We start from the raw sequence: 17,366 nt of genomic DNA, 5'->3' as shown, positions 1-17,366 counted from the left end.
ATCTTTTAAAAATCTACTTCTGGAGAACCAATGGGCCAGGAAAAATGAAACTCATGTGGAATGATCGTCAGGTAGTGTAGCTTCAAGTTTGTTCAAATCATGACCCCCGGGGGGTAGGATGGGGCCACAATGGACGATCAAAGTTTTACATAGGAATATATAGGAAAAATCTTTAAAAATGTTCTTCTCAAGAACAGCAAAGCCATGATTGCTCATATTTATATAGAAGCATTCTCAGGTAGTGTAGATTCAAGTTTGTTCAAATCATGACCCCCGGGGGTAGGGTGGGGCCACAATGGACGATCAAAGTGATACATAAGAATATATAGGAAAAATCTTTAAGAATCTTCTTCTCAAGAACAGAAAAGCCATGATAAGTCATATTTAAATGGAAGCATCCTCAGGTAGTGTAGATTCAAGTTTGTTCAAATTATGACCCCCCAGGCAAGGGTGGGGCCACAATGGGCGATCAAAGTTTTACATAGGAATGCATAGGAAAAATCTTTAAAAATCTTCTTCTCAAGAACAGCAAAGCCAAGATTGGTCATATTTGAATGGAAGCATCCTCAGGTAATATAGATTAAAATTTGTTCAAATCATGACCCCCCTGGAGAACAGAGGGACCATAACAGGGGATCATAGTTATACAAAGGAATACAAAGGATATATCGGTAGAAATTTTCTTCTTAAGAACAGTGAATCCATTATTTGTCATATTAATTCAAAAGCATCCTTATTAAGTATAGATTCAAGTTAGTTCAAATCAACCTCCCCCCCCCCCCCCCCCGAACCACTTTTATATTTAAACTTTTCAAGACTGATCTGATTTTTGCTTTTTCTAGCCAGAGTGATCAGGTGAGTGATGTGGCCGCTGGGCCTCTTGTTTGCTTATTTTGCCATTTTTTTAGGGGGTGGAGGTGGGGTTTGGTGGGGGCTGGGGGTTTCTTCTCAAGAACAGAAAAGCTATGTTTAGTCATACTGATATGGAAGCATCCTCAGGTAGTGTAGATTCAAGTTTGTTCAAATGATGACCCCTGGGATAGGGAGGAGCCACAATGCGGGATCAAATTTTTACAAAGGAATATATGGCAATTTTTAAAAAAAAATCTTCTCAAGTACAACAAAGCCATTTGTTATATTGATATGGAAGCATCATCAGGTTGTTTAGAATTCAAGCCGTCGCAAACCACGGCCAAAATGTACGATCCTCTCCCATTCTGGAGCTCTTTGCAGACTCCGGACCATGGTTTGAGACGATGAGGGCCACGTCCTCTTTCAAGAGGGGATTATTAAAAATAAGTGAAAATTTATTGATATCTTTCAAAAGTCTTCTCAAAAACCTCTGGTCCAGAAACTGAAAAGTTGAAACTTACGTGAAAGGTATAAGCTTACATAGTGTAAAATTTAAGTTTGTTCAAATCATGACCCCAGGGGTAGGGTGGGGCCACAACAGAGGCTCAAAGATATACACAGGAACATATAGGAAATATTGCTAAAAATCTTATCAAGTGTAAGAACAGCAAAGTCATGATTAGTTGTATTCACAAAGAAGCACCCTCAGGTAGTGTAGAATCAAGTTTGTTCAAATCATGACCCCTGGGGGTAGGATGGGGCCATAACAGCGTATCAAAGTTATGCAGATGAATATGTATAGGAAATATCCTTAAAAAATCATTTCTCATGACCAGCAAAGCCATGATTGGTCATATTAAGATAGAAGCATCCTCAGGTAGTGTAAAAGTAGACTCAAGTTTGTTCAAATCAGACCCCGGGGTAGGGTGAGGACACAACAGGGGATGAAAGTTCTACATAGGAATATGTAGGAAAAAATTCTCAAGAACAGCAAAGCCATGATAAGTCATATTAATGGAAGCAATTTTCTTCAAATGAGCATCCCCAGGGGTAGGGTGGGACCACTTAAACTTTTCAGTACTTCACTGATTTATGATTTTTCTCTAAATTGTTCAGGTGAGCGATTTGGCCCATGAGCATCTTGTTTTTTCATGTCAGCACCTATTTTGAAATAAATAGTGATATCGTCTTTTTTTTCTTCCAAGTCAAACCATTCTATTTGTTGTTTTTTTCCAAAAAAAAATTTTGATAGCATATACTGCAAAACAATGGATAAATTAAATTGACACCCCAGAAAGAAAAATATACCGGTCGCTCATTTTCTCGAGAATCAAGACATGCGTCCTAAATTCATGTAAGAAAATGGAAAAAAGAATGAAAGCAAGTATTTTTAAAATGTGATTTTATTTATATTTTCACATTCTAATGCAAGAAAGATTATGAAATCTTAAAACGGGCATTCATAACATTCTCTAGATAATCTGGATTCTAGACCCATCAAGACATTTATCCTATCCTGTGTCTATTCATATAATTAACAAGTCCCTCAAAAGAAGAAAAGTAAGAAAGCCGGAAAAGCTCATATTTTACGAGTTAAAAAAGAGAAAATTTAATTCGTAATAACGAAAAGTCATCTGGTTTATGAATTAATATATCGTTATACACGCATTCTCAAATTATAGTTCCATATCGACTTTGCAAAAGAGAGGAAATTATATAAATTGAAACTAACATTTTGGTATGTTATTTGAAGCATGAAAGTGTACAGGTTTTTTTTAGATATAGCAATTTGAATTGCATACTGCAAGCTGCGACTTGTTGACCTCCATCGAAATGAATGCATTTAGAAAGTTAAATTTACACTTAGACATTTACGTGATGCTGACGGAACATAATTTGAAACAAAGATTTTTTTTTCAAGAATAGCATTATTAAGATAACACATCAAAATTTTGTGAAATACAAAATAATGACATTACGAAACAGTTTAAGCACAATTGTGGATGGAATTTTATCAATAGTAGAAACAAAACGGACATAATTTTCATTAAAAGAAATTATTTACTTTTTATTTTAACAATATTTTCAAATCTGATGATAAGCAAAATAAAACAATATTCTCCAAAATGCTTCATTATTTGATTCTGTATTAATCAGGTCAAGGAATTGCCTAATTACAAAGTGTTTGTCAAATGTCACGTACAGTGTAAATATCGTAGATAGAGAACAAAAAAAAAACGTATCTAAAAAAAAAATGGAAATATTTAGTTTTAAAACCACAATTCTATCCGTAAGTAACATTACTAGTTTATACGTCAATTTAATTTTCAAATGCAGCTGAGAAAATGCTAGTGGAAGTAAACAATGACATTACTGTATTTTTTTTTTTTTTTTTTTTTTTTACGTAATTCACTGTTTCACCAACAAATCTGTTCGGCTAAAAAAGAATTTATTTTAAATTTCAAACATGATAACTAAATATGTTTTTTTTAATTAAATATGGTATCTTTCAATACTGTTGTTTATTTTTCTGTCAATTAATTAAAGGAATACTTTCTGAGTGTAGGTCAATTTGAGCTTCGGGGAGCATTGTTGTTCTCTTACTTAGTAAATACGTTCACGTAAATTATATATATAAGTGAAATTTATAAACAATCATGGCCGTAGGAACTGAAAAAGAGAGAATTTTATAATACTCTAACAGCAGTAAATTTCTTCTGAATATATTGCTGAACATGTTGCAATTTGAACTCGATAATTGTTCTTTTTTTTTTTTATAAAATCAAAATCCACGCTTACTTTCCACGACTACTGGTTGTTGGCTTTTGACTCTCTGTCTTTCCTGGTTTCTCAATCACAGTGACTTCCATTTCTAACTCTGACTCATTTAGTTCTGTTTCAGTTGCTAAAATTTGTGGAGCTTCTGAAAAATAAATGTGTTTCCCCAACATCATTGATATTATCTTTAAAAGATAATCTATTTTACCTGATATTTTGAACTTGTCTATAAGACATGTCTCATTTACCTGTTGGTTTTTGCTCGTCTCCAGATGTGTCCATTACAGAGGTAATACATTTTCTGGATACATCCCCCCCAATAATTTTGCCAGTATATAGAATACTGTAGAAATTATAACGTCTGATGATCCCCCCCTTTTTTTTGCTTGTCGAGGAATTTTTGATAGTTGTGTTAATTGATAGTGCCCCCCCCCCAACTGAAAATGTATGGTTGTGCCCCCAAGTGATATTGCTTCCTACGGGTCTGCCAATGGATTAATGATTAAAGGGGAGTAATATTTGATGAAGACAGAAAAAAGTGTGTGCTGTACCATTCCATATAACGATAATAGCATATTCAACATTCATAACTTGATCAATTCGCGTGATTTCAGCAAAGCTACGAGTACGACTTCAGTAAGCAAATGGGAAAGTATCTGTTTTGCGGCGACATCAAAATTGAATAAAGTACAGTGTATTAGTTAAAACAGAAATCACTCTTATATTTACTTAAACGCAGGGAAAATACATGCAATTAAATAAAGCATTCAATTAATGTATCAGCCATCCGTATGCAATCAGCCTCATGTACTTAAGGAATAACTGTCTAATTTATTGGTTTCATGATGTGATCAATCGATTGACTTGCGTGATAATTTGCATAAACGCCGAAGGCGTTTATGCATAAAATTATCACGCAAGCCAATCGATTGATCATCGTCATGAAATCAAAAAATCTGACAGTTATTCCTTATATTTACATGCTCTTGATTCTGCAAATTCACGTGCTACAAGTCCCGCTTCTGTCTCTATTTGTCCCGCCCCGCACGTGATTTTTTTTCACCACGCCTATCGATGAACCAGTAGATTTATGTAGAAATAAAGTGTTTTTACTATTTGAAATTTTATCTCGGACAAAGACATTGGAAATGTAAATATTAATGCATATAGGAGAGAAATCTTTAAAAAAATCTTTTCCAGATCGAACAGCAATGCTATGTTAGTCATATTATATTGAAGCATCCCCCTGTTGTGTAATTACCCCTTAGTGCTAGGGTGGGACCACAATATTTTTCATGTATATAAATAGTAAAAAAATTCTTCTAAAGAACAGCGGGGTCAATGTTAATCTGGTAAGCATTGTGGCCCACAAGCCTCATATTTGTCCTAGGTAATGTGAGCTCACCATGTGCCTTCCTGGCCATTCTCTTTTATCATTTGAATAATTAATTGGTTCAAATTAACCAGAGGATCATTGGCCAGTGCTCACCCGAGTCATATTGATCCTACTCTTCTTGCGAAAATGATTTTTCCATCTATATTTTTTTTTCCTTAGAAATAACAGATCCCCTACATGTAATCAGTAAGCTAGGGATTGTAACATTGTAGGCTCTTTAAACATACATTATATAGAGAATAATACATACCCTTTTCCATATTACATCCTGTATCAGCCCGAGACACGAATATCAGCCCGAGGGCTGATGGTCGAGGGCTGATACAGGATGTGATGTGGATAAGGGTATGTCTTATTATGTTTATTACATACTTCGTAATAAAATACAGCACACATCAACTTGAGAAAAAAAAACAAATAAATAATCATGCACTGACTTCTGACATGTACATAGCTTATTGTATTAAAGAACAGAAAGTTAAAATTAAGAAAATGTGTACCAAAAACATATGTGTATCACCACAAGTACTGTTTTTTTTTTTTTTTTTTGTTTTTTAGGTTTAATTTACTACGGGTGTGATATTGATCAGCCCCGCAGGGCTGATACGGCTATTGTGACATCAGGCATATCGCATATGCAAAAATCCTGTATTTATTACTAAGTATGTAATAAATGGCTTTAAGAAACTTCAATGACGTCACCCATTGTTATTAGTCTACGTATATCTTACCGATTCAACCAGCACTAGTTGGATATTTAGAGATCCAACTGGCCATCAGTTGGATATTCAAATATCCAACTGCCCATCGGTTGGATATTTAAATATCCAACTGTGCATACAAACATAATTAAGCAATGAAAAAAAGAGAAATAAAAGAGTTTAAAATGTATTTCCAATTCAAATAAAAAACAGTAACTCCGAATTTGTCACACTATTAGAATTTGTCCAATGCACACAGAATTAATCACTTTGCATTTATCACACCATTAGAATCGTGTTAAAAATGTACTTCCAATGCTCACAAAAATTACAATTCCTCCGAATTTGAACACTGTTAGACTCTTGTCGTCAATAAAATATCCAATACTTATCCATGGTTTTTTAACAGAATATTCCGGTCTTAAATTTTGAAAGTATCACATTTTGACACGCTTTTAAATACATTTTCACCTTGAACCTTAAACCACATCACTTCCTGTTGCTGAATATTATTTCAGGGGTCCGTTATCAGCAAATCCTCTCAGATTATTAGAGGTTCATCTCTGTTTTCATACTTTTCCAGCATACTTCCCAAAACAATTTAATAAATTGACAGATATTTTTGATACCTTTTTTATTGCAGATCTTGATATGGAATATTTTTAAAGCAGGTTCCGCATAACACTGACAATCTTTTCATCTGTTTTTGCACTACTAGAAGTATTGTCCGAGTGGAACTCCATAAGATTCAAACATTTTTCCCCAACAAATCATCATCTTATATGTAATGATAGATTTCCAACCTTTTATCAAAATTCTGGTTCAGTACAATGGAAAGGTTTGAAATGACATTAACACCATGCAGTTTCATGCTCACTAGTCCATGAATAAAAGGGGTGTTCGATTAGGCTATTGTATTGTGTCACTGTTGGATATCTAAATGGGCTAGATCCTATTGTATTACAGCAAAGTTGGATATATGAATGGGTAAATGTTTCTTTGGGGTCCACAGTAGGGAATTTTTTTAAGTAAGATAAATAACGAGATGGTGTTGAATAGTTTAGAGAAAACATCCCCTCCTTGGGCCTTCGGCCCTCGGAGGGAATGTTTTCTCTAAACTATTCAACACCATCTCGTTATTTATCCATTACATAAACAACCAAAGAAGAATCAATTTTTTCCATACTTTAATAATTAAACATTATATCACATTTACCCTACACATCTTTTTTTTTTACAGACAGATGTAACAAAAGCAAACATTTAAATCTTGATTTCACTCACTGTATACATGCTTCAAAACCACAAATTAAATGCATGTCGACATAAAACATTCTATTCTTATACACAGAGAGAAACAGTGTGGCACTGCAAGATGTTGACACTTCACTCATATGATATGTTGAGGGCAAATGTTCATGGAAAGTCTTTGGAGCGTGTAACAAAAAATAAGCAAATTTGCTCAATTTATTAAGGTAATACAAAAAAGTTGTTCTGTAGAAAAATAATTGAATAGACACTTTAACACTCAAGAATGGATGCTTCACAATGATCTATAAGGGATGTTGTAAAGATTCTATGTTTAAAATACTGCTGTAAAAAAATAAAATAAAGTAAAACATTTCAATTTGTATTCTTTTACATGTAGCACCATGATTCAGCAATGTTCATAAAAAGTTGATTTTTTCCTTTAGGGCTTATAAATTTTTCCAAAATTGGGTTTTATCTATACAGGCCGATAATTCCATTCAATTTTAATCTGACAATTATTAATTCTACATTTGCCTGTAATTAAGCTTCCAAATTAAAAAAACAACAACTATTTCACTGATTCTAATCTGTAGCTCATTCTTAATAATTGAAACTGAAATTCTAATCAAATTATTTAAGAGACTGTCATGAATGCAACAAACCATGGTTTTTCTTTTCACATTGGAAGCCTTGGTGCTTTCTAATAGTAATACATAGCAATACTCATTCATACTAATGCAAATTTGTATTTCATGTTTAACAATAAATTGAAAATGTACAATGAAGATTGTTTAAGATAACATAAATTAACAAAGAGATGCCTAAATATTTTAATACATGACAAACTATTGAATTCAAATATAAGAAAAACCTAATTTTCCTTTGAAGGTCAGAAGACATGTTCCTCAATAATATATAATTTTTCCCGATAATTTGTCATTGAAGTATTTCTACTTTAACAAGTTTCCTCGCAAAAAATTGAGGTACCTTACCGGGCATTTGTGGAAGGTAACGGAGGATGGTATTTCCTATGTAATCCTTTTGGAAAAGACTTGAATTGCTTATATCACAATTTTTTAGTCTTTATATTTAAAAGATATTTTAAAAACAGTTAACAGTAAAAAAACAAACTGTTTAGAAATAGCAAGATAACAATAATTTTAGATATTTTTGGTAAATTACAGAGACGCAAAAGCAGTTATTTGAGAAACGTGTCGTCTGACCTTAATTCAGATATTTTTGACATATCTTTGGAAAAAACAACAATATTGATAATTTCCCACTGTATTAAAAACATTTTCTCTTAAGATTTTTATTCACCTGACCTCAAATGGATTTTCGCACACATAAAACCCACAGGTAAATCTTTCTCACAATCAAACAACAAAATCTGGCATACTGTACACAAACAATATTTAACTTTTGAAAAGTCATACATGTAGCCAATCTTTGTGGAAATGTTTGTCACATTTACATCATTTATGCAACACTCCAATCCAGAATATATTTACCTATTAGTTAAATTTTCACTTTAATAAATATAACTAATAATCATTATAGTATTCCCATAAATCTTTTTCATATCCTTCATGTACATGATCCAATAAAACATTTCTTCTACTTTCACAGTATCTGAAAAAATACACATTATGACTCTGTTAGGTAGAGCAGATAAATTGAACACACCTGGTAAAAACATAAACATTAACAATAACAGAGCTCATGCCCATGTTTACAAACACAAGTGTTTGACATGATGTTATAAAGAATGTATTTGAATTTTAAGAATTTTTATGCAAGTCTAATTCATCATACTGAAGTTATTTTTTGTATAAAAATAGAAATTTAAAATTTTTAACAAAAATGACAATGTAACAGTGTCCAGGCCCTTTTTAACATAATTTAACATAATTTCTGTTCATCAATACATTTTTGTCTTTAAACATTTGTACTAAGGGGTAAATGGCTGGTAGAATATTTTGAAAATAAAACAGGTTTACTCTATATTTACACCTTTATGCAATATAATTTTCTCTATGTCCAAAAAACATTTTTCATTTATGTAAAGAAGATCCTTAAGGTGATGATTCTTGAAAGACCCATTCTGATTTTGGGGCCAAAAGGTGAAAGGTAAGGGTCACAAATTCTCATATAGTATGAAATAGTTCATTTTAGTTTCTAGATGGTATCTCTATAACTCTTTTAGCTTTTGCAATAAAATCTTATTTCAGACACTCCATATAATTTAGAAGACTCTGTTGATTTTGAAGTCAGAAGGTCAAAGGCTAAAGTCAGAAATTCATAAATTGCATAAAATGGTTTCAAGATTAAAACTTTAGTTTTCTTTGAGTTTTTGCAGTGAAACCTAGTGATAGGAAGACGCTAATGATTTTGAAACCAAAAGTTTAAAGGTCAAGGTCACAAATTCATAAATGGTATGAAATGCTTTTCAGTCACACTTCAAAACTGCCAATTGACTTTGAGGCGACGGTCAAAGGTTAAGGTCATAAACTTTTATCATATCTGCAAGGGGGGGGGGGGGGGGGGGGGGAGGAGGGCATGAATTCCCTGAATTAACCTTTATTATTGGTTTTCAGTCATTTCATGTCAAGTAATGTTTACTTACCTATACTTATCTTGGACTTTTTGCTTGATGTCATTCAACATATCACAGGTGATATCCCTCTCTAGGTACTCGGACAGTTGTTCGGTGGCATTCTCTAAATCTTTCTGGTTTTCCTACAATTCAGCACATATATGAACCAACTTAAATCTACACTACCCAAGGATGCTTGCATATTAATATTCATGAGTAATCATGGCCCTTCTGTTGAAAAAAAGAATTTTTACTTTTAGGTCATGGTTACTGAAAAGAAGGATGATTGCAATTTTAAAATTGGATTATTATACCTCTACGGATTTCTCACTAGATAAGAGTAATTTGATATATTTTGCTGATTCCCTGAAATCACTGTAAAAAGACTGATTCCCTACAAAAAGGGATGTCTGTTTGATGAACACATTAATTCGTAACACCTAGCAATTCCTTTTAATCTTATGAAAAGTTTTGATACATTTCGAATGAAATTCTGGATATTTATAACGCATCACAATTAAGATGACAGTAATCCATGCTTATTGCAAACACGCCTTTAAGGAATTGACACTTACATCCAAGTGATTTTTATTTCCTGTGACTTTAAAATATATTATGAACATAATGGATGTAACAAATTATGCTTATAACAAAGTAAAATCATCTGTCCCAAGCACTTTATTATAAGTGTGTTTCACTGTACAGATTACATTTCCATGTTTTAATATTGCTTGCAGATCTTTATTTAATAGACCATCAATTTAAATGCAATGCCTTTCTAATAAATTTATCCATTTATCTACATTCTCCAGTATGCAACTGGAAAAGTGATACTGCTGTTTATTTGTATGAAGGTTCAGTCTAAATACAAAATTGCACATGAGAAACTGTATAATAAAACAGTTAAAGCATATCATTGAGGGAGTCAGCAAGACTCCAGTTCCCTGCAAGCAAGCCTATTTCCCTCACTCCACCATGGAAAATAAGTTATACTTTAACTGTATTCTTTCATACATTATGTGCAGAGTTTTGATTACTAATAACTGGTGCTGAACAAAAACATAGGTAATCAAAGACTACGAAGCTCACCTCGACAAGTGGTATCTTTCAGTAATGAGCAAATCTCACATCATATTTTTTCCTAGTTAGTGTGCATCCCAAGATCAATATCCATGCAAGTTTGGTTTAAGTAGGAATTATAGTTAATTGGAAATGGACCTGCTCCAATAACTTTAACCTGGTCACTCATCAAGGAAATGTAGGTCAGATCCAGCATCCGAAGCATGTCTGGTAGTGTCCATCCCTAGATGCATCATCCATGCAAGTTGGGTCCAGGTAGGGCTTATAGTTACTTGAGAATGGACCTGCTCCAAAAACTTTAACCTGGTTACTCATCTGGAAAATATAGGTCAGTGGAAATGGACCTGCTCCAAAAACTTTAACCTGGTCACGCATCTAGAAAATGTAGGTCAGATCCAGCATCCGAAGCATGTCTGGTAGTGTCCATCCCTAGATGCATCATCCATGCAAGTTTGGTCCAGGTAGGGCTTATAGTAACTTGGGAATGGACCTGCTCCAAATACTCTAACCTGGTCACTCATTTGCAAAATGGCAGATCCAGCATCCGAAGCAAGTCTGGTAGTGTCCATCCCTAGATGCATCATCCATGCAAGTTTGGTCCAGGTAGGGCTTATAGTAACTTGGGAATGGACCTGCTCCAATAACTTTAACCTGGTCACTCATCTGGAAAATGTAGGTCAGATCCAGCATCAGAAGCAAGTCTGGTAGGGTCCATCCCTAGATGCATCATCCATGCAAGTTTGATCCAGGTAGGGCTTATAGTTACTTAGGAATGGACTTGCTCCTAAAACTTTAACTGGAAAGCCGACACTAATGCTGATGCCGGGAGTATAGCATAAGCTCATCTCGACTTCGTCGAGATGAGCTAAAAAAAACACATGAAAATTTATTAATCTCTACTAATGAAAAATTCAATTTTGATACATTGCATACCTTTAAAACATTTGAAATTGTAACTGGGACAGGTAAAACAATAAAATTTGATTACATACCTCAAATATGATAGACTGGTTATTTTTCTTCAGATAAAAAGCAAACACATAAGTAAACATAAGCGTCTGCCGACATAAACACAGAACATCAACTGCTTTCTTCAGAAACTGGACCTCAATCCATGACATATGTTGCTGCATCTCCTCCATCTTCAGCTTCACAGAAGCATACAACTGTAAAGAAAGTATACAAGTGTAAAGAGAAGCATACAACTGTAAAGAAAGTATGCAAGTGTAAAGAGAAGCATACAACTGTAATGAAAGTATACAAGTGTAAAGAAAAGCATACAACTGTAAAGAAAGTATACAAGTGTAAAGAAAGTATACAAGTTTAAAGAGAAGCATACAACTGTAAAGAAAGTATGCAAGTGTATAGAGAAGCATAAAACTGTAATGAAAGTATACAAGTGTAAAGAAAAGCATACAACTGTAAAGAAAATATACAAGTGTAAAGAAAGTATACAAGTGTAAAGAGAAGCATACAACTGTAAAGAAAGTATGCAAGTGTATAGAGAAGCATACAACTGTAATGAAAGTATACAAGTGTAAAGAGAAGCATACAACTGTAAAGAAAGTATGCAAGTGTATAGAGAAGCATTCGACTGTAAAGAAAATATACAAGTGTAAAGAGAAGCATACAACTGTATAGAAAGTATGCAAGTGTATAGAGAAGCATACAACTGTAAAGAAAGTATACAAGTGTAAAGAGAAGCATACAACTGTAAAGAAAGTATGCAAGTGTATAGAGAAGCATACAACTGTAAAGAAAGTATGCAAGTGTACAGAGAAGCATACAACTGTAAAGAACGAATACAAGTGTAAAGAGAAGCATACAACTGTAATGAAAGTATACAAGTGTAAAGAAAGTATACAAGTGTAAAGAGAAGCATACAACTGTAAAGAAAGTATGCAAGTGTATAGAGAAGCATACAACTGTAAAGAAAGTATACAAGTGTAAAGAGAAGCATACAACTGTAAAGAAAGTATACAAGTGTATAGAGAAGCATACAACTGTAAAGAAAGTACGCAAGTGTACAGAGAAGCATACAACTGTAAAGAACGAATACAAGTGTAAAGAGAAGCATACAACTGTAATGAAAGTATACAAGTGTAAAGAGAAGCACATAACTGTAAAGAAAGTAAACAAGTATAAAGAGAAGCATACAACTGTAATGAAAGTATACAAGTGTAAAGAGAAGCATATAACTGTAAAGAAAGTAAACAAGTGTAAAGAGAAGCATACACCTGTTAGGAGAAGTATATAACTTTAAAGAGATGCATACAACTGTTAAGAGAAGAAGCATTAAACTGTGAGGAGAGGTAAACAACTGAAAAGAGCATAAAAAGCATGTAATTATAAAGAGAAACATATAACTTTTATTGGAAGAAGCATATAAGTGTGAAGATAGGTAAACAACTGTAAAGAATAAGTTTCATCTTTTCTGGTCCAGTGTTTTTAAAGATTTTTCTTATATATGTCAATGTAAGACTTTCATCCCCTATTGTGGCCCAACCTTGATTGTCTATTTTTGGGGTTGTTCAAAAGTTTACATGAAGGGGGGGGGGGGGGGGCTTGAATTTTAAACTACCTAAGGATGCTTCCATATCAATATAACAAATGGCTTTGCTGTTCTTCAGTAGAAGATTTGTAAAGATTTTTTCCTATATATTCCTTTGTAAAAATTTGATACCCCATTGTGGCCCCTCCCTACCCCCAGGGGTAATCAGTGGAACAAAATTTAATCTACACTACCCGATGATGCTTCCATATCAATATGACTAAACATGGCTTTGCTGTTCTTGAGACAAAGATTTTTTCCTTTATATTCCTATGTAAAACTTAGATCCCCCATAATGACCCCACCCTACCCCCGGGGGTCGTGATTTGACCAAACTTGAATCTACAATACCTGAGAATGCTTCCATTTCAAAATGAATAAACATGGCTTTGCTGTTCTTGAGAAGAAGATTTTTAAAGTTTTTTCCTATATTTCTATGTAAAACTTTGATCCCCCCTTGTGGCCCCACCCTACCCCCAGGGGTCATGATTTGAACAAATTTGAATCTATACTACCTGAGGATGCTTACATATCAATATGACTAAACAAGGCTTTGCTGTTCTTGAGAAGAAGATTTTTAAAGTTTTTACCTATATATTCCTATGTAAAACTTTGAACACCCATTGTGGCCCACCCTAACCCCAGGGGTCATGATTTGAACAAACTTAAATCTACACTATCTGAGGATGCTTACATATCAATATGACTGTTCTTGAGAAGAAGATTTTTTTAAAGATTTTTTCTATATATTTCTATGCAAAACTTTGATCCCCCATTGTGACCCTACCCTACCCCCTGAGGTTAAGATTTGAACAAACTTGAATCTAAACTATCTGAGGATGCTTCCATATCAATATGACAAATCATGGCTTTGCTGTTCTTGAGAAGAAGATTTTTAAAGATATTTTCCTATATATTTCTATGTAAAACTTTGATCCCCCATTGTAACCCCACTCAACCCCCGGGGGTCATGATTTGGACAAACTTGAATCTACAATACCTGAGGATGTTTCCATATCAATATAACGAATCATGGCTTTGCTGTTCTTGAGAAGAAGATTTTTAAAGTTTTTTCCTATATATTCCAATAGAAAACTTTGATCCACCATTGTGGCCCCACCCTACCCCCAGGGGTCATGATTTGAACAAACTTGAATCTACACTATATAACAAAGGTTTCCTATAAGTTTCAACTTTTTGGGCCATTGGTTCTGGAGAAGAAGATCTTTAAAATATGCCACCAAATTTTCACTATTTCTGAATTATCTCCCCTTGAATGAGGGTGTGGCCCTTCATTTGAACAAATTTGTATCCCCTTCACCCAAGGATGCTTTGTGGCAAGTTTGGTTAAAATTAGCCCAGTGGCTCTGGAGAAGAAGTTGGAAATGTGAAAAGTTTACAGACGGACAGACAGACAGCTAGACGGACTACAGACAAAATATGATCAGAAAAGCTCACTTGAGCTTTCAGCTCAGGTGAGCTAAAAAGAGGCCCATGGGTCACAAGCCCACAATGCTCACCTCAGTCACTATGGCCCTCCTGTTCATCAGCTGATTTTCCTATGTAAAACTTTGATTGTATATTGTGGCCCACCCTACCCTTGGGGATCATGATTTGAACAATTTTGAATCTACACTACCTGAGGATGCTTCCATATCAAATATGACTAATCATGCCTTTGCTGTTCTTGAGAAGATTTTGAAAGATTTTTTCTATTTATTTTAATGCGCAGTGTGGCCCTGCCCTACCACCGGGGGTCATGATTCAATCAAATTTGGATCTCAACTACCTAAGGATGCTTCCAAAGAAATATGACTGATAATGGCTTTGCTGTTCTCGAGAAGAAAATTTTTAAAGATTCTTCCTATATACAGTGGGGCCTCATTTATCCGGACACTTTGGTTCCCAGTCAATTTGTCCGGATATGTGAAGCATCTGGATACCTGAATTGCTTTGATTTTAGTTATATGGCCTTTCACACCATTGGCAATAGTAAATTTGTTTTATTTTTTAAATACTTTAATATACATTAGTACTCAGTACTTGTTTAAATAAAATGAAAAAAGTACACTGTCATTGGATGAAACATTGTTTATGTGAAAAAATTAATTATTTCTACTTCCCAGTGTCAAATGAATCAACTTCTCCTAGCCAAGTGTCGGTAGAGCTGGTAGAGAAAAAAAATGTCGGTAGAGTCTTATTTAATATGAAGACCCATCAATGCTATATCATTAAATGTGAAATTAACTGCACATGTATACATACGCTATTCATATTCATCCCAAGCAAGATTGTATTAATTAATGATTGTGTAATAATGAAAGTGATTTCATAAATGTCATCAAATCACAGAATCCGTTTTGCGCACAAAATACTGTGCATAAAAAAAACTCCGATGTCATGTCTATAAGTAGCAATTAATAAAACCATGTTACGACTGTATTCTAACAGTAAAAGAAATATATTTGCCGACTTCGAAAACTTATAGACTTCAAATATTATTTCCTTAATTACTACGTATCAAATACATGTTTGAGAAGCGAGAGTCTCATCTATAGACCTATAATTAACCTTGCCGCAAGCCATTGATAAGAGGTTGCAGGTGATCATCTTTAAAAAAGAAGAGCCAGACCAGTGTTTTTACAACAATTAATACCTTGATTAAGAAATTTTAGCAGAGTTGGCAGATCAATTAAAAAAATACTGTCCGGATAAATGAACCAAAATATAACGTAAAAATTCATTTTGTGGTAAAAAAAAACTGTCCAGATACAGAACGAGGAATTCCGGATAAACGAGACAAAACAACATTAATAAATTCCGTTCCCATGAAAAATCGTCCGGAAACTGAAGCGTCTGGATATCTGGCGGCCGGATATCTGAAGGTCCACTGTATTGCTTTGTAAAAATTCAATTCCCCATTGTGGCCCTGACCTACCCAGGGGGTTATGATTTGAACAAACTTGAATCTACATTATGAATTAAAGCTTCTCTTGGGCAAATGGTTACTGAGAAGGAGATTTTCAAAAGATGCCATTAAATTTTCACTAATTCTTAATTACTCCAATGGAAAGAGGGCTTGGCCCTTAATTTGAATGAACTAAAATCCCCTTCACCCAAGGATGCTTTGTAGCAAGTAAGGCTGAGCAAGTTTATTTGAAATTGGCAGAGTGGTTCTTGAAAAGACGTCAAAAATGTGAAAAGTTTACAGACGACGGCACATGACAGACATCCTTCAATCAGAAAAGCTCACTAGAGCCTTTGGGTCAGGTGAGCTTAAATCTTTATACTTGAACTATTACACTTCATATTTCTTAAGACTTTGGCATGTTGAGTAAAATAACTGATGTAAAAGATAAAAAGAAACTCACTTTGTTCTCAAACTTTAAACTCTGCATGTGATTCATATATCTGTTGCAGTAAAACAAATATCGTTGGAGTGCAGATCTCGATTTCTGTTTAAAAAAAAAAAAAGAAAGTTTTTAAATATCTGAGCATATCATTCAGTCTTTTTTTTTTATTTATTGTTTATTCCAATTTTTAACAAAGTAGTAAAGCACTGAGAGAAAGAATGTGATGGAAATAAAACATTCCAAGGCCACCAGCTCTTTCTTAAAAAATATTCCTTTGCAAGTTGCATCTTTACTGGCCCAGTGGCTCTTGAGATTTTTAAAAAATGACACCAAATTTTCACCAGTTTTTCATTATCTCCTTTTGATAACTGTTCACATTTTCATTTTAAATAGGGATTGGTATTACATCACATTTAATCAGGATTAGAGTCATACACCAAATGTAATTTGATGCACAGAAAATACATATACATGTATATGGTTTAGAAAAAGATTTTACACAAATTTTGTCTGCTAATTTAGACAACTACATTTTTTGACTGCGATTTTAACCTGCTATACAGTATATTTTATTAAATATAACAAACCCCTATAAAAATATTAGGATTTACCTCTTGGTTATCTCTGGCCTTCTTTGCCTCGTCTTCATCATACCTGTTACAGTTGTACCTGTTTGGAAAAAATGTATTGTACAATTTATTAATAAATATCAAATTAGAAAACTGACCAGTCAGCAAAAGGCCCAGCAAAGGGATAGATATATAGATATATATATATATATATTAAGGGACAAAAATATGACAAAATG

General features: G+C 33.8%; 1 protein-coding gene across 1 annotated transcript in view; it reads right to left on the bottom strand.

The window, feature by feature from the left end:
- Positions 1–6,897: 6,897 nt before the first annotated feature.
- The window catches only part of LOC133173487 (E3 ubiquitin-protein ligase arih1l-like), a 31,627-nt gene continuing 21,158 nt past the window's right edge, over positions 6,898–17,366 (bottom strand). The window contains exons 9-13 of the mRNA XM_061308475.1: positions 17,170–17,227; positions 16,577–16,660; positions 11,647–11,820; positions 9,605–9,717; positions 6,898–8,610 (exon numbers count right to left, since the gene is read on the bottom strand). Coding sequence (XP_061164459.1) covers positions 8,523–8,610; positions 9,605–9,717; positions 11,647–11,820; positions 16,577–16,660; positions 17,170–17,227 — 517 coding nt within the window. The 3' untranslated portion in view covers positions 6,898–8,522. The remainder of the gene's footprint in view (positions 8,611–9,604; positions 9,718–11,646; positions 11,821–16,576; positions 16,661–17,169; positions 17,228–17,366) is intronic.

The sequence above is a fragment of the Saccostrea echinata genome, unplaced genomic scaffold (genome assembly GCF_033153115.1).
Source record: "Saccostrea echinata isolate AGI-Se365-2 ecotype Australia unplaced genomic scaffold, CSIRO_AGI_Sech_v1 ptg000002l, whole genome shotgun sequence".
In the NCBI taxonomy this organism is placed as follows: Eukaryota; Metazoa; Mollusca; class Bivalvia; order Ostreida; family Ostreidae; genus Saccostrea; species Saccostrea echinata.
The sequence above is the reverse complement of the archived record's forward strand: the minus strand, read 5'-3'. Positions and strand labels throughout refer to the sequence as shown.